This window comes from Pelodiscus sinensis, chromosome 24 (genome assembly GCF_049634645.1).
Source record: "Pelodiscus sinensis isolate JC-2024 chromosome 24, ASM4963464v1, whole genome shotgun sequence".
Taxonomy (NCBI): Eukaryota; Metazoa; Chordata; order Testudines; family Trionychidae; genus Pelodiscus; species Pelodiscus sinensis.
Genome location: NC_134734.1, coordinates 16,193,996 through 16,218,245, shown reverse-complemented (window position 1 = coordinate 16,218,245; position 24,250 = coordinate 16,193,996). Strand labels below are relative to the sequence as shown.

Sequence of the window (24,250 nt, the reverse complement as noted above, 5' to 3'; positions counted from 1 at the left end):
CAAAAAACCCCACCACAACTATGCTTAACTGAATGGGGACTTTATTATAAACAATCGAGTTTACATCAGATATTTTGATTACACGAACCTCCCAGCACGCAGCCAGCTGAGGGCTCCCTCCTGGCAACCCTATTGCCAGGCTGAGCTAGCCTCTCAGAGCCTTTATTCAGCTGTGGAGGGGAATAAAGGAGAATTCAAGCCTGGCCCAAATTCTAGCCATGACAAGAAATGGATTATATGCCTGAAAATCTGTGAACAGAAAGTGGAAGGAGCTGTACTCTGCCCCCACTCCCAGGCCAGAATGTCTGGCTGGGCTCTGAGCAGAGGGCAGACTGTCTGATGAAAAGGGGTGAAGTATTTTACACTTCCCAAAGAGGATGGGGCAGCAGAGGAGGAAATTAATTACCTGCTCCCACTGGGAGCCCTCAGCTGGTTGCGTGCGGAAGCCTGGCAGGGGCGGAAGGAGTAGCTGGGGAGGGTATTTTCTGATTTTTTTTTTTACTGGACAGAGAGCGCAAAAAACAGACTGTCCGGTTCAATACCGGATCCCTGGCACCCCTAGTCCTCCCCTCCCCTCTCCTCTCCCCCCTCCAGCTGAAATCTGGTCTTTTGTGTACTTTTATCCTTTTCTAGACAGATTTTACAGGGAAGATCAGTGTTTCTCAAACTGGGGGTCCTGAGCCAAAAGGGAATCATGGGGCAGTCGCAATATTATTATAGGGGGTTCATGCTATTGCTGCCCTTAGTTCTGCACTTTCTTGAGAGCTGAGTGGTTGGAGAGACGAAGTGTGGAGGAGTCACAGGGCCCCACGCCTCCATCCACAGTCTGACGTAGTTCTTAGCCAGCAAGAAAAGAAGGCAAGCAACCCTAGCAACAGTAGTTGCAATACGGCAACATGCCTGCAATATCCTTATAACCCCTCCACAGCATCCTTTTGAGTCAGGACTGCTACAGTCCATAACAACATGAAATTTCAGAGTTAAATATCTGAAAACATTCAATTTATTATTTTTAAAATATTATAATATAATAGATCAAAATGGACCATGAATTTGGTAGGGCCCTACTTGTGAAGTATTTTGGTTGGCTTGGTATAGAAGACAAGGGGGCAGATTTGTAGAGGCATTTAAGAGCCAAAAGATGGAGCCTAAAGCACTTAGGATGCTAGATTTTGAATATTCTAGTAGATGCTTATCTGCATCTCTAAGGGTCTAGATTCATTTATAAATCTGGCCTAAGGGCTTTCTGTTCCTACCTCTGGCACTGACTTGCTGCGTGACCTTGAACAAATCAATTCCATTCTCCAGGCCTGCTTTATCTCCCAGACTTTGTTGCTCTTGTCTGTTTAGACCGGTGGGTCTCTATCAGGGGTATGCAGTAGTCTTATAGGGGTACATCAACTCAGCTAGATCCAGGGTTTTCAAACTCTGGGTCGAGGCTTGTAAGGGCAAGCTGCTAGCTGGCTGTGGGATACTTTGTTTACCTGCACCTCTGCAGGTACAGGCGATTGCAGCTCCCATTGGTCTTGGATCGCCGTTCCCAACCATTGGGAGCTGCAGGAAGTGGTACAGACTGGGACACCGCTTTCTGCAGCTCCCATTGGCCGGGAGTGGCAATCCATGGCCAGCCAATGGGAGCTGTGATTGCCTATAGCAGGTAAACAAATCGTCTCACAGCTAGTGGCTTGCCCTTACAAGCCACAACACAGAGTTTGAAATCCCCTAATCTAGATATTTGGCTATTTTTACAACACACTATGTAAAAAGCACTAATGAATGCTGTACAAATTATAATGTCACGCAGACAATGACTTGTTTATACTACTCTACATATTCTTCACTGAAATAGGGAGGGATAGCTCAGTGGTTTGAGTATTGGCCTCTGAAACCAAAGGTTGTAAATTCAATCCTTGAGGTGACTATTTAGGAATCTGGGGCAACTCTGTCAGGGATGGTACTTGGCCCTGCCGTGCATGTAGGGGACTGGACTTGATGACGTCTCTAGGTCCCTTCTGGCTTTATAAGATAGGTATATCTCCATATAATTTACATTCCAACTGATGGATGATAAATATTATAATTAGATGGTAAAAAGGAAAAAATCAGATTTTTTTCAGTAACCATGCATGGTGACACTTAAATGTTCATGTCTAATTTTGTAAGCAAGTAGTTTTTAAGCAAGCTGAAACTTGGGGGTACATTGATGAATCAAACTCCTGAAAGGGATATAGTAATCTGGGAAGGTTTAGACTGTACTCCCTTTGGAGCAGGGACTATCCCTTACTACGTGTGTGCACGCAGCTTAGCACAACAGGGTCCTGATTTCAGTGGAGGTCCCCAGAGTAACTATAATCTACTATATATTTGAGAGAGATTGTACATCTGTCCATCCATCTGTCTGTGAGTCCATTTGAAGACCTCCTCCTAAACGGTAAGAGCTAGGACCAACAAATTTGGTAAGCACCTTCCTCTGATCATAACTTAAAGCAAGATCAGGGTTTGATTTTGCCAGGACACTGGGATGTGCCTGGAATGCAATTGCTCATGAAATGGAAATCGCCATTTTCGCGATCGGGGCTTTTTTGCTCAAAACAAATCTGAGCTGTCTACACTGGCCCTTTTGCGCAAAAGCTTTGCGCAAAAGAACTTTTGCCCGAATGGGAGCAGCCTAGTATTTCCGCAGGAAGCACTGATTTCAGACAGTAGGAAGTCAGTGTTCTTGCAGAAATTCAAGCGGCCAGTGTAGACAGCTGGCAAGTTTTTCCTTCGGAGGAAAACCAAAAAGATTAGGGGGCTACAGCACATGACCTATGAGGAGAGACTGATGGATTTGGGTTTGTTTAGAGTGCAGAAGACTTACAATTTACAGTGGGGGAGCTCTCGGTTGGATATTAGGAAAAACTATTTCACTAGGAGGGTGGTGAAGTACTGGAATGAGTTACCTAGGGAGGGGGTGGAATCTCCATCCCTAGAGGTTTTTAAGTCTCGGCTTGGCAAAGCCCTGGCTGGGATGATTGAGTTGGGATTGGTCCTGGCTTGGGCAGAGGGCTGGACTTGATGACCTCCTGAGGTGTCTTTCAGCTCTAGGATTCTATGTGCTTCTCACCTGACCCCAAGCTGCTGTACTGAGAGAGGACTGGGATTGTCCTCTCTCCTGAGTGAAGACTGCATGCTGAACCCCTCATCCCCCACCCCAGAGCTTTAAATGAAGAAAAGAGTTAAGGACTCGAGCAACGCCAGGTAGATCTTCTAGTTCATAATGTAATCAGTCCCTAGGAAATCCACTTTGTATTGTAAGCCACACAAGCCTTCTAAAGTTCAGGGTAGATCAGTGCTAGGAGATGGGACCCAAGGGAGCAGAATTCAAACATATGTTTAAAATATGTTAACAGGCTGAATCAATGGGCATTCCACGTCCTAAGTAAAGTTCAGTTATCCACCCATTGGGCAGTGCTGTGATGGGATGGAGTGAAAGAAGCTAAATTTGGAATTTCTTTTCTGGAGTATTTAATTGCATACATTAATTTTGATCATTAGATCCTAAACGTAATCTGATGATGGGTTTTGGGGGGTGGCTAGGATAAACAGTAGCCACGTTAGGTCTATTCCCCCATTTCATTTCACTAAATTGCTCCACATCAAAACAAACCTTGGTGTGCTTGCTTGGCGAAGTGGCTGTGGATGTGTATTATCTGCTTCTCTCTGCCGCCAAGATCCTTGTGAGTTGTTCCAACTGAACAGAAATATTGAGAGCCCCTGGCTGGCTTCCTACGCTACGCAGATTAAGCACCCAAACTACTGTCCAATCCAGGGGTTGGTACATAGCGCAAACTAAATATTGATCTAAGATTCTGACACTGAAGTCAGCATTTATCCTGATGTCACATGTGCCTACATGCACACAGAGTTTATATTACACAACACACACCACACTTCTATATGCATACAGGCAGATCCACACGCGACAGCTCTAATGCCTGTAGCTATCACATTCACACATTTTGCTTTCAGCCTATACGGATACACACAACATACGACACACTTTTATCCACATAGAAAAACCCCCACACAGAAACCACATTTACACACCTATGCCTATTACATACACAACATATATACTTATATGTTCCCTATCCTTACACATATATGCACCAATACACACAGACACCACGTGGCACACACACACACTGCAAATGCACCAAACAGATAATACACACACAACGCATGTATATGCACACACACATCAAAGACACATGTGCAAACAATCCAGTCACACATACCCATGAACAGGAAAACACAACACACAAACCTGAATGCATAAGACAACACAACTATACACCACACTGACATCCCTTCACAACATGAGTATACGTAAGCATGTTAAATAATAAATAAATAATAATAATATATACTTTTATAAAAGGAGAAGCATCCGTCATACTCTCTGTCACAGAGAACATTTGAGAAGACTTGACAAGTTTCATGGGGAAGGCAGGACCCTAGCCAAAACTCCACCCCCTCTGCTGAGGCCCCGCCCCCACCATGGACAGGGGAACATAAGAACATGAGAACGGCTGTACTCAGTCAGACCAAAGGTCCATCTAGCCCAGTATCCTGTCTGCCGACAGTGGCCAGCACCAGGTGCCCCAGAGAGGGTGGACCGAAAACAATGATCAAGCAATTTGTCTCCTGCCATCCCTCTCCAGCCTCTGACAAACAGAGGCCAAGGACACCATTTTATCCCCTGGCTAATAGCCTTTTATGGACCTAACTTCCAAGAAATTATCCAGCTTCTCTTTAAACTCTATTATAGTCCTAGCCTTCACAGCCTCCTCTGGCAAGGAGTTCCACAGGTTGACTACACGCTGTGTGAAGAAGAACTTTCTTTTATTAGTTTTAAACCTGCTCCCCATTAATTTCATTTGGTGTCCTCTAGTTCTTCTATTTAGGGAACTAATAAATAACTTTTCTTTATCGGCCCTCTCCACACCACTCATGATTTTATAGACCTCTATCATATCCCCTCTCAGTCTCCTCTTTTCTAAACTGAAAAGTCCCAGTCTCTTTAACCTCTCCTCATATGGGACCGGTTCCAAACCCCTAATCATTTTAGTTGCCCTTTTCTGAACCCTTTCCAAAGCCAAAATACCTTTTTTGAGGTGAGGAGACCACATCTGTACACAGTATTCAAGATGTGGGCATACCATAGTTTTATACAGGGGCAGTAAGATATTCTGGGTCTTATTTTCTATCCCTTTCTTAATAATTCCTAGCATCCTACTTGCCTTTTTGACCACCACTGCACACTGTGTGGAAGTTTTCAGAGAACTGTCCACAATAACTCCAAGATCTCTTTCCTGATTTGTCATAGCCAAATTAGTCCCCACATACTGTACATATAGTTGGGGTTATTTTTCCCGATGTGCATTACTTTACACTTATCCACATTAAATTTCATTTGCCATTTTGTTGCCCAATCACTCAGTTTGGTGAGATCTTCTTGGAGTCCCTCACAGTCTGCTTCTGTCTTGACTATACTAAACAGTTTGGTATCATCTGCAAACTTTACTACCTCACTGCTTACCCCTTTCTCCAGGTCATTTATGAATAAGTTGAAAAGGATTGGTCCCAGGACTGACCCTTGGGGGACACCACTAGTTACCCCTCTCCAATCTGAAAATTTACCATTTATTCCTACCCTTTGTTTCCTGTCTTTTAACCAGTTCTCAATCAAGAAAGGACCTTCCCTCTTATCCCATGGCCATGTAATTTACACAAGAGCCTTTGGTGAGGGACCTTGTCAAAGGCTTTCTGAAAATCTAAGTATACTATACCTACCAGATCCCCCTTGTCCGCATGTTTGTCAACCCCTTCAAAGAACTGTAATAGAGTAGTAAGTCAGGATTTCCCTTTACAGAAACCATGTTGACTTTTGTCCAACAAATTATGTTCTTCTACATGCTTCACAATTTTATTCTTTACTATTGTTTCGACTAATTTGCCCGGTTCTGACGTTAGACTTACCGGTCTGTAATTGCCAGGATCGCCTCTAGAGCCCTTTTTAAATATTGGTGTCACATTGGCTACCTTCCAGTCATTAGGTATGGAAACCGATGTAAGGGATAGGTTACAAACCACAGATAACAGCTCAGCAATTTCCCATTTGAGTTCTTTTAGAACCCTTGGATGAATGCCATCCGGTCCCGGAGATTTGTTAACATTAAGTGTTTCTATTAAGTTTTTCTCTTCCCGGGAGAAGGAGGAGCAGCGCACAGAGCGCACACAGGCCCCCCACCACCACGGGGAGGGGAAGAGTGCAAGCACGTGCCCTAGCATCCCAGGAGCAGTGGGGAGGGAAGAGGCTGCACAGCCCCATCTATCCCCGTCCCCGGGAGCAGCAGGAAGGGAGGAGGCAACGTGGCTCCAGCATCCCCGGCCCTGGAGCAGTGGGAAAGGAGGGGGCCGCATTGCCCAAGCCAGATCAAGCCTCCCCACCCCCATGAACAGCGGGGGAGGGGGAAGGCCACGTGTATGTCTACCGTCGCAACGGGACGGGTAATAAAATAATAATAATAATAATACACTACTACTGCATGACTCAGACACGTATTACACAAACAAGCCTGCACAAGACATGGCTGCAGCACAGAGACATGCATACACAACACACAGGCACCACACAAACATGCACCCACCCCACATGCACAACACATGCCCACAACCTGTGGGAACAGCCTTTTCTGCCGACGGATTCAGCAGGTTGGGTGAGGCAAATCTGCCTCTGCCCCTTTAATTGTAGCCACACCTTGGCTGGCTAAACAGGTTTGAAGTCCAGGAAAAGGAAAGAAGCCTCAAACAGCGATCAAACCCCAGGACAGCCATCCGCAAAACAGCTCCGTTTCCACATGGCCCGGCTCAGCCCAGCCTGCTCTCCAAGTAAGCAGCCAAGCAGGGAAACCAGCTCTCTGCTTTGCTATGCTCATTTTCTCTTGCAGTCTGGTGGAGTGGAAGGGTTGTTCTGAAGAGGGGTACAGGGAGTTCTCTGGGGGTGGCGGGGTGTATGTGTGTGTGAGTGAGAGAGAGAAAGAGAGAGAGAGTGTCAGACTACTGCTCGGTGCCTCGGTTTCCCCATCTGCAATGTGGGGACAGTGCGCCTGCCCTCTTTCGTACGGAGATCTCTGAATGAAATGTGCTATGGAAGAAGCTAGGGACTATTCCTGGGTGTGCAAGATACAAGGCTGTCCCTACTGATAGGCAAAACACGCACCACAAAATTTGGGCCCCCAGTTTCATGGTGTCCTCTGCAGCCGCATGCTGTGTATGGGCTCCAGCCACCTCCAGCCCCAACCCCCAGCGGCAGCAAGCAAGGCTCAGCACCCAGGCCCCACTCACCAGGCGGCAGCAAGCAGCTCTCACGGGCTGGGGGACTCGGAGCAGGGGGCAGCCGCACAGTGGGCGGCTGGAGAGACGAGGCGCTTCCCCCGTGAACGTGCTGCTTCTCTTTGGCCAAATGCGCGTCCACCCGCTGCTCCTCTGGAGTCTCCTGGCCTGCGCCTCCCTCCCGGCCCTGCTCCCGCTTGTCAGCTCCACCATCACTACAGTAAATGGCGTCCGGTCCGGGAGAGGTGGCAACTCCTTTCCCCTCCCAGGAGGGGTACCAGTACTGGGATGCATCGAGCACCAGTACGGACAGCCCTGGCAAGAAACGTGTCAATACTTTACTTGTGGCTTCTTTGACACCCTCTCCTTCCACCGCTAACGCTGTGGCAGAAGGCATCGCAAGTGGCTCTTAATCTCCCCCGTATTGAGCCCCACATGGACACGCTCCTATGTCTCTTGAAAAGCAGCAGGGCTAGATCCTCCGCGGGGGTAGCTCCCAGACACCGGCTGGGAATCTGGCTCCCCAGGGATCCCTGACGGGTGCACAGAGTTCAACATTGGGGTGAATAAACTAGCTCTCCTCCTTGGCAGATCTCAGCCAATCCAGGAGGGGCTGCCAACATTTCCCGGCTTTGCCCCCATGCGTAACACGACAGGGGCCGTGTCGCCTCCCAGTGCCTATTCTCTGCCAGCCTGGGGGACATCATTTCAAGAAAGATGTGGAGAAATTGGAAAGGGTACAGAGAAGAGCGACAAGAATGATTAAAGGTCTAGAGAACATGACCTATGAAGCCAGGCTTCATGAACTGGGCTTGTTTAGTTTGGAAAAAAGAAGATTAAGGGGGGACATGATAGCGGTTTTCAAATATCTAAAAGGGTGTCACAAGGAGGAAGGAGAAAATTTGTTCCTCTTGGTTTCTGAGGACAGGACAAGGAGTAATGGGCTTAAAGTGCAGCAGGGGAGGTTTAGATTGGACATTAGGAAAAAATTCCTAACTGTCAGGGTGGTCAAACACTGGAATAAATTGCCAAGGGAGGTGGTGGAATCTCCCTCTCTGGAGATATTTAAGAACAGGTTAGATAGACATCTGTCAGGGATGGTGTAGACGGAGCTTGGTCCTGCCTTGAGGGCGGGGGGCTGGACTCGATGACCTCTCGAGGTCCCTTCCAGTCCTATGATTCTATGATTGTCTCCTCTCCTATGGGCTAGCCTACTTCAATCTCCTTTCAGTTGCTGGGATTGGTGTGCGGGTGGTATCGGTGGCCCGTGAGATACAGGTCAGACGAGAAGATCTGGTAGGGGTCCCTTCTGGCCTGCACCTCTCTGACTCAGTGGTATTTTAATTATTGGTCTGCTGCCTGCAGTTGAGAGGGGCCTGCCTCCCAGCTCTTGCAAATCAGCATTCAAGCCACTCCCTCTAAGGCTGGAGAGATTTGCACGGTGTGTGTGCAGCTCAGGGACGCACTAAACATTTTTGCTCCTCCTCAGTTTAATAAATGTCCCTCCAGGTAAGCTCATGGCTATCGGCAAGTATTTACCTGCCTGATGAAGCAAAGGGCCCTGTTAAACTGGATGGGCTTTGCCAGAACTTCTGAAAATCAAGCCCTTCTCTTTTAACTACCATCCAGGTTCCAGAGCCCCAAAATTTGCATCTCTATTCCCAACATTCAGGGATCTTTATGTTCAACCAATAAGGGGCCAGAGCATAAATGCAGATTCCAATTCAGAAGTGTTTTGGATCCAAGATTTAGGTTCCAAGAAGGGATGTTAAAGACTAGTCGACTAATCCACTAGCCAATAAGCATTTGCTTATCGGATAGTCTTTTGACTAGTCGACTAATTGATTTCTCTGTCCCCCTTGCTGCTTCTATGAGATAGAGGCAGAAAAGCAGAGGGGAGGAAGGGGTACTTCAAAGTGGCAAGTGTTTCACCCCAAGGCAGTGTTTCAAAGGAGCAGCAGCTGCACAGATGATCTGTGGATCAGCTGTGCGGCGGCGGCCACTTTAAAATGCCATTTCTGGCATTTCAAAGGGGCAGCTGTTGTGGAGCCCAGGTCCAGCTGGGCACTCCCAGCTGACTCCAGGCTCCCCGCTGCATTTCCCCACAACCCGGGATTAGCTGGGGAGATCCCGGGTTCTGGAGAAATTCCGTGCAGAGCCCGGGATCAGCTGGACAGTCCCCAGTTGACCCTGGGTTCCACTGCCCCTTTGAAATGCAGGGAGGTGGCATTTCAAAGGGGCAGTGGAGCCCAGGGTTAACTGGGGACTCCCCAGCTGATCCCAGGCTCCGCGCAGCACTTACGCAGAACCTTGCACTTCCCACGTCCCCCGCTGACCCCGGGATCCATGGCTTTGAAATACACAAGAGCCCTCGCAGGCCGCAGGGGACCCTTGTGCATTTCAAAGCAGGCACCCGCGTACAGCCCGGAGTCAGCAGTACTTCCTGCTGGCCCCAGGCTGTACGTAGAGTTCCACTTTCCTCCTTTGAAATGTACAAGAGCCCCAGTGGGGGCTCTTGTACATTTCAAAGGAGGAATGCAGAAGTGCCTTTCGACTAGTCAATGGAAATTCCATCGACTAGTCGACTAGTCAATTAACCACATTTTAACATCCTTAGTTCCAAGATCTACTGGAGGCAGGGGCACAGAGTTCTGATCCAAAATCTGTGACAAGTTTGGAGTGGGTGTTTTTGAAAATACATCTCATTATATCCCTAGAAATAGCCATTCAGGGTTTGTGCACACATGGCGTTGTTCTGGAATAGCTATTGAGCCTTACGTTCACACCTTACCTTAATCTGAATTAACTTTCAAGTTGTGTGTGCCATTCTAGATTGAGGCATGCCCAGAGTTTACAGAAGTGGTGGGTTGTGGGGTATTGCTCAAGATATATCTATTATTTAGTCTTTTCCTAGAGTCCCATAAAAAGTGACCCTGGATTTTTTTCAGCAGCTGTTTCATTCCCTGGGTTTAATCATCCTAATGAACACATTATAATAGCATTTAATTGATCCCAGTTATGCCAGTATAATTCCAGAGCAATTGCACAGATTTCAGTTGGAAGCTAGGGGAACACATGCCTGGGAGCCAGGACTCATGGGCTCTCTTTTAACTTTGGAGGAAATGTAACTTGGTTGGTTATGGACTGGGTTCTGTGCCCAGCTCTGCCCCCAGTTTGCCGTGTGACTTTACGTGTGTTGTCCCACTTACCTTGGGGTGCGTCCACACTACACCCGGAGCTCAAAATAAGATACGCAAGTTGCATAGCTCGTTGTGAGTTAATTTTGAAATAGAGCACTACTCCGAATCGTCCCTTACTCCTCGTGGAACGCAGTCTACAGGGACATCAGAATAGCAAGCCAGTTATATTTTGAAATAACGGGCTTGCTCAAAAGACGTGGAATAGCTAGTTCGGGATACTTCTGGTGGAAATAACTTCGCAGTGTAGACGTAGCTTTGGTTTCCTTAGCTTATAAACAACGAGTAGTCCTGTGGCACCTTAGAGACTAACAAAAAATATATATGGTATCATGAGCTTTTGTGGGCAAAACGTACTTCTTCAGATCTTGGAAGAGTTAATGATGGAGCTTGGGAGGAATGTTGGCTGCTTGGGAAGGACAGCCGACAGGCAGTCTTTTCTTGATATCTCATTGTGTATGTTCTTTGTCCCTCCTTAGGTAGAGAACAGCGGCTACAACCATGACAAAGGGACAGGGGTAAATAGGGGATACGTTCTATTGCAGGTACCACTCTGCAAAATCAGCCTCCTTCAGGAAGGGTCTGCCCCCAACTGGAACATACTGGAAGACCCAAAATGGCTGCTGCAGGCCCCATGGCTTGCACAGAGAACATGGCTCTGGTGGAGCTGACAAAGGAGGCTCTGGAGTTCCCGGTGCAGCAGGTGACCTGTGGTGGCTTCCAAGACAAGAAGCCAGAAGACCCCGATGCTACGCTGCTATGGGACCAGTCCCGGCACTCGTCCATGAGCGAGGGGGCTACGGAGCTTACGGCCCCACTTCGCAAGGCAGATGAGAAGAGGCTGAGTCCTGAGGGGAGCTATGTGGGCTTGGAGTTGGGGCCTACTGGAGAAGAGGAGGTTTTCCCTGGCACTTTCCCTCTGGAGGAGGAGAAGGAGGAGGAGGAGGAGGAGGAGGAGGAAGAGGAAGGCAACAGTATGCCTGAAGTGGCTGCCCATGTTTTCATCCCTATCGATCTCCACTGTATTGAGAAGCCAGCCATATGCCAGGACTCAGCAGGGAGCAGCGACTGGAAGAAGCAGCAGCAGCTGCTGGAGGAGGAAGAGGCCATCATGCGCTGTGAGAAGGAAAATGGCCACCCCGAGAAGCTGGCCTTCCTCACTCGAGGCCCCCTGGGCTACTCCGCACACTATGACGAGCCAGCGGGCTATGACGGTGGCCAGGCCAAGCCAGTTCCCGAGAGGCTGCAGTGCCTCCGGTGCCAGGACTGCAGCTCCGCCAACCTCAAGGCTGTGGCCTCAATGATCGGGGCCATGATCATCTTCCCCTGCTTTGTGTACGGGGCCTATATCTTCCTGCCCTTCGATGCCCCCATGATGCCAACCATGAGCGCCCGGCTGGTCTATACCCTTCGCTGTGGAGTGTTCGCCACCTTCCCCATCATCCTAGGTGAGCAGAGACTGGCGAGGTGTTCCCCTCTCCTCCTGGCCTCACAGCGCCTCAGGCAGGTGGTTCTGGCTCTGAGAGGCAGAGCAGCTGGCTGGGGAGAGGGCAACTCACTGCCCTGACCTGTGGGGAGCTGCAAGGCCCTCTACACCCCGGAAGAGCTGGCTTGTGGTTCTCCCAGGTCAGGAGTGACTGACTGCCATTCCCATCCGATGGCTGCCTAGTGGCTGACATGAAACAAGTTGGGTGGGTCTCAGCTCAGGGTGTAGTGACCACATCCCAAAACATGACCATCACTAACTGATTCCCTGGTCGGCAGACTCAGCTGAGAGGCCAAGAACTGCCTAGGCCCGTGTTTCTCAACCAGTGGTACGAGTACCCTTCGGAGTATTCGAGAGAAGGGGAACATCAACAAAACTGAAATTTGGAGAAAACTGAATTTTTGTTTTAAGTTTTACAGTGCTTTATTATTTTTGTACTTTTTACACCCAAAAATTTCATTGTCCGCCCGGCAATTTTTTAAGTTGTTTAAAAAAATGTGTTGCAATGGTAGAAAAAAATGATGTGTGTCTGAAAACTGTAGGTACTGGGGGTACTTACAATTTTTTTAAAGGGGTTCTTTATAAAAAAAGGTTGAGAAACACTGGCCTAGGCCATGGAGGATCAGAGCCCCAGCACCAATGTTCCCTCTATTTTTATCCATCCATGTGTGGAATAAATTTTGTTACATGCGCCGAGGCATTTGTGGTTATGCACTACCGGTAGAAACACATGCTGTGGGCACTCTGCTAATCAGCTGGGCGGCATTTGAATCTCTACTGGGTGGCCACCCAAGCACACAGATTACAGGGAACATGCCCAGCACTCCTTCCATGTATGTCTGCTGGGAGAGGGAGGATGGATGATGGGGAAAGATTATTTGCTGATTCCCTATTCTGTTCATTCCCTCTGGGGCACCTGATATTGGCCAGTGTCGGAAGACAGGATCCTGGGCTAGATGGACCTTTGGTCTAATCCAGTATGGCCATTCTTATGAGCCAATGATTAAATTGCTAACTGGTAATCCAGGTTCCATTCCCTGTTGACTTGGACAAGTCACTGATTTCTGTTGTGCCTCAGTTTCCCATCTACACAGTGGGGATACCAGCACTGCCCTCCCTCATGGGAGGAGGGTGGTGAAAATAAATACATCAAAGACAGTCAGGCACCCATTGCTAGTCCAACACTAAGGCCAGGTCTAGATTTAAAATTTAGGTCTAGCGACATCACTTACATGGGGGGGGTGGGGGGCAGGTTTCACATTCCTGAGTGATGTAGCTATGCTGATCTAATGCCCAGGCTAGATGCTGCTAAGTTGACAGAAGGATTCTTCCATAAACTTAGTTCCTGCCTCTCGGAAAGGTGAACTAACTTCCATCGACATCTACATTATGCAGCTACCATCACATGGCTGTAGCACTATTTCACCTAGAGATGGGATGGGAAACCTTTTTTGGGCCACTGATTCACAGAAAAATCAGATGGGGGCTGCACACGGCCCCCAACTGAGAAGGAGAAAGACACTCCCCACGTTCCCCTCGCACACCAGAGCCTAGTGGGGCCCAGGTTAGTAGGTTTTGTATCACCAGACCTGCTGGGAGATAGCTGGGTGAAAGGGACAGGAGTATCGGCACAGGCTCCCCAGCGCTGGAGGGAGTCCCGAGCTTAGGGGTCCAGATCCAGGCAAGCCAGGGGTTAGATCTGGCCCCCGAGCCTTAGGCTCCCCACCCCTGGCCTAGAGGGTACATGTAGCCTAGTGCTTTGTGTCATTATGCCCCCAGCCCTGGATTCCACCCATTGCACCTGGTGTTCCACCGCTCCCCCCCCTCACCCTCAGTTTTCTCTCTCCAATCCCGCCAGGTCTGATCGTGTACGGGATCTCTCGCCTCTGCTTCTCCTCGGTGCAGCCCTTCGGAGAGCTGCGCCGGGAGGTGGAAATCCACCGGCGCTACGTCTCCCAGTCCATCTACCTCTTCATCCTCTACTTCTTCAACATCGCCGTGCTGGCCACCTACCTGCCACAGGAAGCCCTGAAGCTCATCCCATTGCTCACGGGACTGTTCGCCATCTCCCGGTAAGCTCCCTGGGGCGTAAGACCCTTCGCCCGGCGACGTTTAAATGAACCACGCGCCAAGAGCTGAGAACAAGGGGTGTAAACCCAGAGCAGAGCTAGCATCATGACAAGGTGGCAGGTTCTTTGGTCCTATTAATTTAGTGCTGGTGGAACATATTGGCATGCCTGGAGCGGGGACAGGGGAGTCTGGGTCCAGTCAAAGTTTAGCTGGGACTCAGGGATTAATACCACTTGTCTGGCACCTTTAAAACCACCAGCTGTCCAGCACAGTGATTTTAATTCTCCTCCAAAGATGATGCTTCCAGCAGCACAGCACCCCCTCGTGCTGGGGGATTGGAACCCATACTGACTCAGAGGGGAGTGCGCCCCCTGCTGGATCTCCCCCTTGCTCATTGAAGGTCACACCATGCTAAGAAATAGGGTCGGCACAGCGCCTCCGAGTGCTGGGGGGATTGGCACCCATGCTGACTCAGAGGGGAGTGCGCCCCCTGCTGGATCGCCCCCTTGCTTATTGAAGCTCGCACCATGCTAAGAAATAGGGTCAGCATAGCGCCCCCTAGTGCTGGGGGGATTGGCACCCATGCTGACTCAGAGGGGAGTGCGCCCCCTGCTGGGTCGCCCCTGCTCAATGCAGGATAGCACCAAGCTAAAGAAAAGGAGTCAGTACGGCACCCCATAGCTTCATGCCTGGATACTGGAATCACTGTAGGGAGAGGGTGGGATCAATATTAGTGCTTAATTGGTGCCCTGGCACCTCTTCATTGCAAATTAAGCACTGATGCAAAAGAGAATTTCCCTGAGTGCAGGACAGCATCCCCTACTGCAGGGCCACTCAACTTTGGAAGCCCACAATGATACTCACAGCATATTCCAAGGGATGCAACTTCAGTGTGGTTGCATATACATGCAAATATATATGCAAATATATGCAAACAGCTTCTTTCACACTGACGGGCATGTATACAAAGATTAAGGCAAGACTATACAACACACAGGCCCCATTTAATCAGTTCTGCTGATATTAATAAAATGCAATATTGACCCGATTTCAGCACTTTTAATGTGCAACGATAGTCCAGGAATTTAACCACTAAAACACATCTCAATAGAAGAACATTGTATTGACTCACTGTGTGGTGCATGTTCCCAGTGGAGGCCATGTTCAAAGGATACCACCTGTGGGGGGCGTGTTGAGCCCCGCATTAACCCAAAATGCACCACAGGCCACATGTGGCCCATGGGCCACGTGTTGAGTAGCCCTGTCCTAGTGCCACACTGGTGTATGGATGGATGCAAAGGGAGGAACACCCCTTAGCTCAGGGTGGGCAAAATTAGGTCCATGGGCTAGATTTGGTGCATCAAACGTTTTTCCCCAGCCTGCCATGACCGCCCAAGCCGGGGTCAGGGAAAAATGTCCCACTTCTCCCGGAAGTGCCACGGCTGGAGGCTGCTGGCAAGCGTGTCTCTGTGCACCCCTGAGGAGGAGGGGGCCAGTGTGTCTCTGCATGCTGCCCCCGAGTCCAGTCCCATCCTCACAGCTCCCATTGGTGCTGCGGGGGCAGTACTTGCAGGGGCAGGCAGTGTGCATAGACCCACTGCCCCCCTTCCTCTAAGGGGTGCACAGAGACATGCTTGCCAGCAGCAACCGGCAGCTTTGGGCAGCATGAGGCCACCAGGGCATGCAGGCAGCCTGCCTGCTTGAGTGCCCTGCTGTGCTGCCAGCCGAGAGACACCTAAGCATCTCCCAGCCAGAGTGTGCATTTGGGCACCCCCCCCCCCCAACACATCCTCTGCCCCAGGTCAGAACCCCTTCCTGCACCAAAGCTCCCTCCCAATCCTACACCTCCTCCAACACCCCTGCCTCAGGTCAGAACCCCCTCCTGTGCTCAAGCTCCCTCCCAGACCCTGTACCTCTCTACTCCACTCCCCCCCCCCCTGCACTCCAATCCCTACCCAGAGCTCCCGCCTGCTCCCAAATTCCATCCCCTCCATTAATATAATAGAAAAGTGCAGCCTGGGACCACTTGCGAAAATTCTTGGAATGACCCTCCTGCAAAACTAATTGCCTGCCCTTGCCCTAGTGAATAGGCCACAAAATTCCCTGCAGCACCCTGGGTTTCCATCCTGCCAGCTGGGAGTCTGGGCAGCTGAGGGGTGGCTGCCCATAAATTGCACAAAGCCGAGTCTCAGAGCGTTATACCAGCCACGTGACTGCAATGGGCACCCAATTCCTGCAGTATCCACCAGCCCTGCCATCATGCGGCTTGCTCCAGTCCTTGAGAAACTGACTCCCCCCCGCAACCCCATGCCTCTTCTCTTCCCCAGGCTACTGTACTGGCTGGCCTATGCCATGGGTCGCTCTTTCCGTGGTTTTGGCTTCGGCCTGACCTTCCTGCCCCTGCTGACCATGCTCCTGTGGAACCTCTACAGCATGTTCATTGTGGCGCCCGAGAACATGTTTGCCACAGCCAACGGCAGGCAGGACGCCCCGTCGGAGCAGCAGAACCAGGCTGCGGCGCCCAAGCCGAGATACTGGGGGTAAAGGACGGGACAAGGAGCTCTGGTGCTCGGAAGCAGGGAGGTGGGTGTGTTGGCGATGAACAGAGCCCGGATGGGGAGCTTGGCTGGGGCACCCACATTTCAGTGCCCCCATGCCCATTGCTGCAGTGCCCAAGGGTCAGTTTCCAGAAGCGCTGGGCAACCCCAGCTCCCGCGCCACCTGGTGCAGACTCTGAATCCAGCTCTAAGCACTGAAGTGAGTGGCCAAATACAGGCATAAGCCCCCCATCCATGCCCAAAAAACACAGGCCCTACAGTGCCCCCCGCTGGAATCAATCAGACAATTGAATTCCGTCAGCTAACCTGCTCAGCTGGCTTCAAAGGATTCGTTCCCTCTTCCCTTGAACTTGATCCAGACCTCAACTAGCTGTTTATATTCAAATTGTCCTTTCTTCTGACGGCAATGAGGCAGGTGCTCTTGGATAATTAGATCACGGAGCAACGGCCGTCGCAAAGGAGCCTGCAAATTTCAACGAGAAGAAAGTTCCTTGCTAATAAAAGATGACTTAACATTTTCATGGATAACCCTCCAGGTTGGAAGATCTGGCATGTAGTTCGGTCTGAGCCAGGCTAACAAACATGGGGTATGTATATGTATGTAGGTACAGTGCAGTTGTATCAATACAGCTGCCCTTGCACAACTGCAATACACCTGATGAAGATGCTCTGTGCTGATATGAGAGAGCGCTCGGTTAGGGTAACCCCTCCTCCCCTCATGAGTGGCAGAAGCTATGTGGGCAGGAGATACTCTATCGGCGGGGGGGGGGGGGGGGGGGGGGGGCGGCCTAGGTCAGTGGCACCATGGGTGTGTCTGTACTACACAGCTTTTAGCAATACGGCCGTGTGCACAGACCACAGATGTTCCTGGACCAGAGACGCTCAACCTGTCCAGGCCTCCCAGCTAGCTTGTAAGTCTGCTATGAAAAGCAATATGAAAAACTTACACATATCACTTTGAAATAGCATTAAATATATACATATAAAAATAGGGTGTTTTTACTTTACTTTCGAAAAGGGTCACCAGTACAAAGGCTATGTCTAGACTGCAGGCGGATCTTTCGAAAGAAAAATCCGCTTTTTCGAAAGAGAGCACCCAGCGAGTCTGGATGCTCTCTTTCGAAGACAGCCTCTTTACATTGAAGAACGCCTTCCTTCGAAAGAGGAACTTTCGAAGGAAGGCGTTCTTCCTCGTGAAACGAGGTTTACCACCATCGAAAGAAAAGCCATGTTCTTTCAAAATAATTTCGAAAGAACGCGGCTTGAGTCTGGACGCAGGGGAAGTTTTTTTGGGAAAAGGCTACTTTTCCCGAAAAAACCCCTGAGTCTGGACACAGCCAAAAAGTTTAAGAGCCGCTGCTATAGAGGTACATGGCTTGAGCCCCTAAGGTTCCCCGGTTCAGTCTCACCTGCCGATGCTTCTTTACGCTTGTAAACAGGAATGTGTGCAGAGCAGGGGCACCTAGGTCTCACTGACGTGTGCTCTTTCAGATGGTGCATTTATTCTGGCAGGTGCAGCTGTCTCTGAGGCTAACAGCTGCAGTTGCAGGTGGGGGTGTATTTTCCTTTTGGTTGTGAAACGCTACTGGGGAAACAGTGGGTGGAGGACACAGGGGACATGAGGAATCTGGGCAAGTGGAAGAACAAGTTTTATGAGTGGGCAGGGCAGGATGGATTGGTATCGGCTCACTTTATTTTACTCAGCTCTTGGCTGCCATGGGCTTTATTTAATAAAGGCTTTGGCAACCATCATGCTGGGCCTATTCCCTCCTCCCAGACTGTACCCTGGGAATAGGGTGAGCTGTTTGTTGCCCCCGAAGTCATCACAGAACTTCCCCAGGGGTGTGTGAAAATTGAATCTATCCATGTTTTGTTTGTATATTGGTTCTTTTAATCCGTACAGCAATAGGGCCAAATTAGCCATTGGAACAGCTAACCTGTGGAGGAGGTGAAGGCTCTATCACGTCAAGTCTCTAAATCAGGACTCGATAGCTAAAACCGAGATACTCTAGCTCAGGGGTAGGGAACCTAAGGCCCAGGGCGTGATGTGGCCCTCGGCTTGCCTGGATGCAGCCCCTGAAGCACTGGGCTTCCCCCCAACATTGGGGAGCCCGCACTGGCGCTCCAGCCTTCCCATCGCCCCTCTGTGGGGCTGAAGCACACAAAATCTACTAGCCTGGGCCTCCCCTAGGCTCTGGTGTGGGAGGGGAAAGTGGGGAGAGTCTTTCTGCTTCTCCGTCGGGGGCCATGTCAGTGAGGGTTGGTTTGGTTGTCTTTTTTTTCTCTCACTTGTGTATCTAGCTCAGGGGTGGGCAATAATTTTTGGCCGGGGGCCGCTTCGGAAATTTTGGAAGTGGCCCCGGGCTGCACAGGAAGGGGCGGGACATCAAGCGGAAGGGGCAGGGCCAAGATACTTCCGGGTTCTGCACCCCCCAGACAATGATTGGTCTGGGGGTGAGGGGGGGCCTTTGCTCCACCCACGTTCCCCGTAGGTGCCCATGCCCCTGGCGTGGGAGGAGACTTCCCGTGCTCCCCTGCCCCTAAGCCAAATAGAGCCTGGAGGGGGGGGAATACGCAAAGCCACCTCTGCTGTCCCCCCACCCTGCGAGCAGCACATGGCATTTCAAAGCGCCACATGCTCCTGGCAGGGCAGGAGGAGACTTCGCATGCTCCCTCGCCCCCAGGCTCAGCTCTGGCCCACGGAGGTCCTTTTGCCCACCCCTGGTCTAGCTCAACCAGAAGCCACGTACTCACTGTAGAAATCACCTAATGACATTTTCAGCCCTATGTTATACAGGAGGTCAGGGAGGCAGTATGGGCTAGTGGACTGCACTCAGACTTAGGAGAGCTGAGTCCTATTTCTGCCTCTGCCAACCGGCTTGTCAGGTGATGTTGGGCCAGTGACTTCCCCACTCCCTGACTCAGTTTCCCCATCTGTAAGATGATGGATGACAGGAGAGAGCTCACGTGATGATTACCTGTTGTGTTCCCTCCCTCTGGGGCACCTGGCACTAGCCACTGTCAGCCCTCCCTCTGGGGCTAAATGAACCTTTGGTCTGACCCAGTATGGCCATTCTTATGAGGCTCATGATCCTGACCTTGTTTGTAAAGCATCTGGTGGTGGCATGATGAACAGAGCCATAGAAGAGCTAGGGATTGTAATTAATGTAGTTCTGGCCTTAAAAGTCTATGACTCTGAAATTCTGGTACCTCCCAGGCAGTCAGGCCTTCATTTGCCATCCTCCTCCTTCCCAAAATTGTTTGCAGAGAGCAGCATAGAGGTGGGTCATAAAGCAAAGGAGGCACGGATTACAGAGTTTTGCAGCATGCGGCCCCTGACTAAGCACAGCACCTCTGGCCAGTCCCTTGTGCCAGCTACACTTGCTTCTGTCAGGAGTGATGGACCCAGCTGCTGCTGCCAGCTAGGAAACAGGAAGGTTGAAGGGTTGTTTTGTTTTCTACCTTCCAGTTTTACTCTTCCCATCATGTAACGTTTATTGTTTCTAAATCGTTTTTTTCTTTAATCTGATGGTTTTTGAATTGTTTTGGGGAGAGGGTGATGGAGGTTTGGGTTTTTTTTTTTCCTTTAATTTTTGGTAACCACTTTTGCTAAATACAGTGCAAGGTGTATATCAGATCAACATTCTAGCACTCAGCGTTTGATCCTGATTTTATTATTTTTGAGTACAAAGCACATGAATAAAACCTTTTCCGTGGGTTTCCCATCCCTCTCGGCTTTCCTGTTTAGGCTAGTTGTGGTGTAGCAAAGAACATTACCTAAGATTTTCAAGAACGCCTAGTGATTTTGGCTGTTCTAGGATGTTAAATTTTGATTAATTAAGTAATCGAATAGTTGATGGAATTTCCATTGACTAGTCAATTGGTCGATAAGGACTAGCACGGCCTTCTGCCTCTGAAATGTACAAGAGCTCCTGCGGGGGCTCTTGTACATTTCAAAGCGAAAGCGCCCACATGGAACCTGGGGCCAGCGGGAGACTGTCCCCTGCTGGCCCCAGGTTCCATGTGGGCGCTTTCGCTTTGAAATGTACAAGAGCCCCAGCAGGAACTTTTGTACATTTCAAAGGTGGAATACTGCTGCTGCGCTCCTGTCCCCTCCCACGGAACTGGAGTGGGGGGGGGAACTGGCTTTTTAGCTGGTTCCCCTCAGTGCCCCTTCCTCTTCTCCCTCTTTTCTGCCTCTTTCTAATAGAGGCAGCAAGGGGCGGGGATGCGACTAGTCGACTATTGTGTCAACTGTCTGATAAGCTTTTGCTCATCAGATAGTCGACCAGTTGATTAGTCGCTTGCATCCCTAGGCTGTTCCCCTTGAAACACCAGGTAGGAGTTATGCTCATAGTGCATATATACAGAAGATAGAAACATAAAGTAGTCTTGGTGGAAAGGTTATGCAACACTATTTTATGGCATAGAATTCAGAACAATAACACACAAGACCCCCAAAGAGAGAGACACAAAGCAGGCTGCTCCTTAAGGCAGAGAGGAATAGCTCACCCATGCTTTAAGCTGGTTCTTCACTAGCTTCTCTTTTGCTGAAGAACCCCCTTGCCTGCAAGCAAACCTAGGAAAACCCTTTCACTTAAGCGACAGTTTGTCATTTCAGCAATACATCACAAAAGGGATTTAATTTTCTGAGGGTACATGCCCAGCACTGGTCTTAAAAAACCCAGTAGGCTTAGGTGGTATTTGGTAAGAGATGGGGTTGGATAAAAAATTATCATCTGAATGGCTATTGGAGGCCTGGATTAAATGCATGGGGAAGTATAGTAGGTGGATGTTTCTTGGAAGAGTGAATAGCTTGGAGAAATTGGGTAGTAATCAGAGAAGCAGAGGGAGTGGCTGTTCTCATGGCCATAGAGCAGAGGGGTGAAGTGGCTCCACAGAGAGTTTTGAAAGCCAGAAAATCTCATTCCAAACTAGAACAGGAGATAGACAGGAAACCCAGGCACATCAATGGAGGAAGGTGATGGAACAGCCCAACTTCCTGCAGGGAGGGTGCATGCCCAGCACACCATGATGAAGGCTATTAGAGATGGGATTGCAATGGGTGAGACAAGAACTGATTGTGCCAGGAATGAGGCTTTGGGCAGAGGCTGGGTTCTGGTACACTCCAGACTCAACAGGCAGCAGAGGAGGGGGGGAGAGGCGTGGAAAGAGGCCAGAAGTGTAGTGTTGGAAATGAACTCCCAGTATATCTGGAGCTGGGAGGAGATAAGGAAGGTGACAGTGGAGTCAGAGATCTAGGACAAAGTGCAAGTAGGAATAAGAGATCCTCCAGAATAAGGCTTTATTCCAGAGGATCGCGCCAGTCTGGACGCTTTTCTCCGGCTTCTCTCCAAGCCGGAAAAAAGCGGCGGCCATGAAAATGCCGCAGGGGATATTTAAATCCCCCGCGCATTTGCCTCTTCCAAAGTTCTACATTTGCTTGCCTATTCCGTAATAGGCGGGCAGTGTAGACACAGCCCAGAGAACTAGGACTCAGGTGACAGAGGTTCAATTCCAATCTCTACTACAGCCTTCCAGTGTGACCTGGGGTAAGTCAGTTCCCCCCGTAGGCCTCAGTTTCCCCAGCCTTTGTCTTTTTAGGCTGTGAGCTTCTCAAGGCCAGGGCTCCCTCTCACTACATGTCTGTACAGTTTCCAGTACAGTGCAGCCATGCTCTCACTTGTGAACCTTCGGCACGACTACGGCATACAAAAGACTGGACATAAAAGTAGCCATGCTTCTACAAAAGAACTTCAAAACCTGATTACAAAGGGAGACCGCTGAATTGCATTTCATTTGCAAATTTAATATGATCAAATTAGGACTGAATAAAGATCTTTCTGGTTAACGCACTGCAAAGGCAAGTTCTCTTTTTATGTTCACATCTCTCCGTCAGCTACTGTGAATGAGCTACTTCCACTCTGACTTGATGAGCCTCATTAACACTGGTCCTACACTTGAAAAGTAACTTCTTCACTTCCTCTGGGGCACCAGCATTGGCCACGGTTGGCAGACAGGACTCTGGGCTGGATGGACCTTTGGTCTGACCCAGAATGTTCATTCTTATGTTCTTTCTTTTGCTGAACTTCTTTCATTTGCTCTCTTGCTCTCTCTTTCTCTCTCTCCTCTCTCTATAGATATATATTCCTGCCTCTATAATTTCCACTCCAATTCATCTGATGAAGTGGGTTTTACCCAGGAAATCTTATGCCCTAATAAATCTGTTAATCTCTAAAATGCCACAGGACTCCTCATTGCTTATACAAAATAATGACCCCCCCAGTTTATACCCTCTTGGATACCCCTAACCAAGCTGCATGCTCTGTGTTTGCCCATTCACCCTTGCCAGCCGTTCTCCCATCTCCCGGGGTTAAAAGCTTAGACAGTAATTCTGAGCGAGCCCAAACAATTGCAAAATTCCAGCTGAACTGGCCGAGGCCTGTTTTTGACACAGTGACTCTTGATCTGTGAAGCAGCTGTGCTATTGTTCCCATAACTGGTTAGCCCTAGGCAAACCAACCCTTAGCACAGCAACAAGGAAGAAATTGTGTGTGTGTGTGTGTGTGTGTGCATGCACATGCAAGGGCCCTGGAACTTGCTCTCTGCTGGTGGGGAAGCTAATTATGGAAAGTCCCATTTTTCCACCCTTGGTTGGGTGTGGGAGGACTGCACAGAAAACTCAGGCTTCCTTGTCCCTTTGTTTCTGGATCCAGTTTGGTCACAGCCCAAGATGGTGGGAATCACACAGCACAGGGCAATGCTATTGTCTTCATTGTACAGATGGGGAAACGGAAGCAGAGAGAGATTAAGTGACTCACCCAGGGTCACAGAACAGGAAGTCAGTAGCAGAATGAGCTCTCTCAACTCCTAGACCAGGATATTAATCACAAGCCCCTCCTTCCTCATCACAGCCTCTACTCCAAAGGGCTGGCTATTTCCCATCATGTCTCTTATTGATTCATCTGGCTTAGCACCAGCATGAGCCAGAGCTAGGAAATAAGGAAGAAACTGGGAGAGCAAGAAGGGAAAGGCCCCTCATTTTAGCTTTGTATTAAAGGTACCATCTCCACTTAACACTGTGCAGTGGATTTTCAGGGGTGATCTATTATTTATGCAGCACCCTCCAGGTTGGTGGTGCTGTCCAAGCACTGGAGAAAGCCAGGGGCCAGATTCTGAGCCCAGGACTTGTGTACACTGGAAACTCTGCAGCGGTGCTGCTGCAGCACATCAGTGTAAATGCTACCAACTCTATGCCAAAAGCAGAGGACCCTTGTCCTGTTCTCCACAGATGCAGTAGCTGGTGGGCGGAAAATTTCTTCTTGCATCCAACTAGCACTGTCCACATGGGATATGCCAGCTTACCTACGCCATTCACAGTTGTGGATTTCTCACCCACCCCAGCCCCTAGTTAAACTGACTTAATTTCTAGTGTAGACCAGACCTTTACAAGCCACTGTAAAGCGAGACCTCAAGGGAATGACTTTAGATTTACACCAGGATCACAGATCAGAATTCGGCCATTGATTAAAGTGGAGTGACTCCCGCTTCACCCCGTC

The 24,250-nt window shown here is 49.5% G+C and overlaps 1 protein-coding gene across 1 annotated transcript; it reads left to right on the top strand.

The window, feature by feature from the left end:
• Positions 1-6,786: 6,786 nt before the first annotated feature.
• Positions 6,787-16,926, top strand: TMEM79 (transmembrane protein 79). The gene is made up of 4 exons (XM_075907041.1): positions 6,787-6,936; positions 11,057-12,025; positions 13,922-14,135; positions 16,461-16,926. The coding sequence occupies exons 2-4, from the start codon at positions 11,194-11,196 to the stop codon at positions 16,675-16,677; spliced, it is 1,263 nt and encodes a 420-aa protein (XP_075763156.1). The 5' UTR covers positions 6,787-6,936; positions 11,057-11,193; the 3' UTR covers positions 16,678-16,926.
• Positions 16,927-24,250: the final 7,324 nt, after the last annotated feature.

Bases quoted from the DNA above. Each gene is read 5' to 3' on its own strand.
- TMEM79 (XM_075907041.1), top strand. From the start codon at position 11,194: ATGGCTGCTGCAGGCCCCATGGCTTGCACAGAGAACATGGCTCTGGTG. The intron at 12,026-13,921 runs GTGAGCAGAGAC...CAATCCCGCCAG, and splicing joins CACCTTCCCCATCATCCTAG to GTCTGATCGTGTACGGGATC. The intron at 14,136-16,460 runs GTAAGCTCCCTG...TCTCTTCCCCAG, and splicing joins GGACTGTTCGCCATCTCCCG to GCTACTGTACTGGCTGGCCT.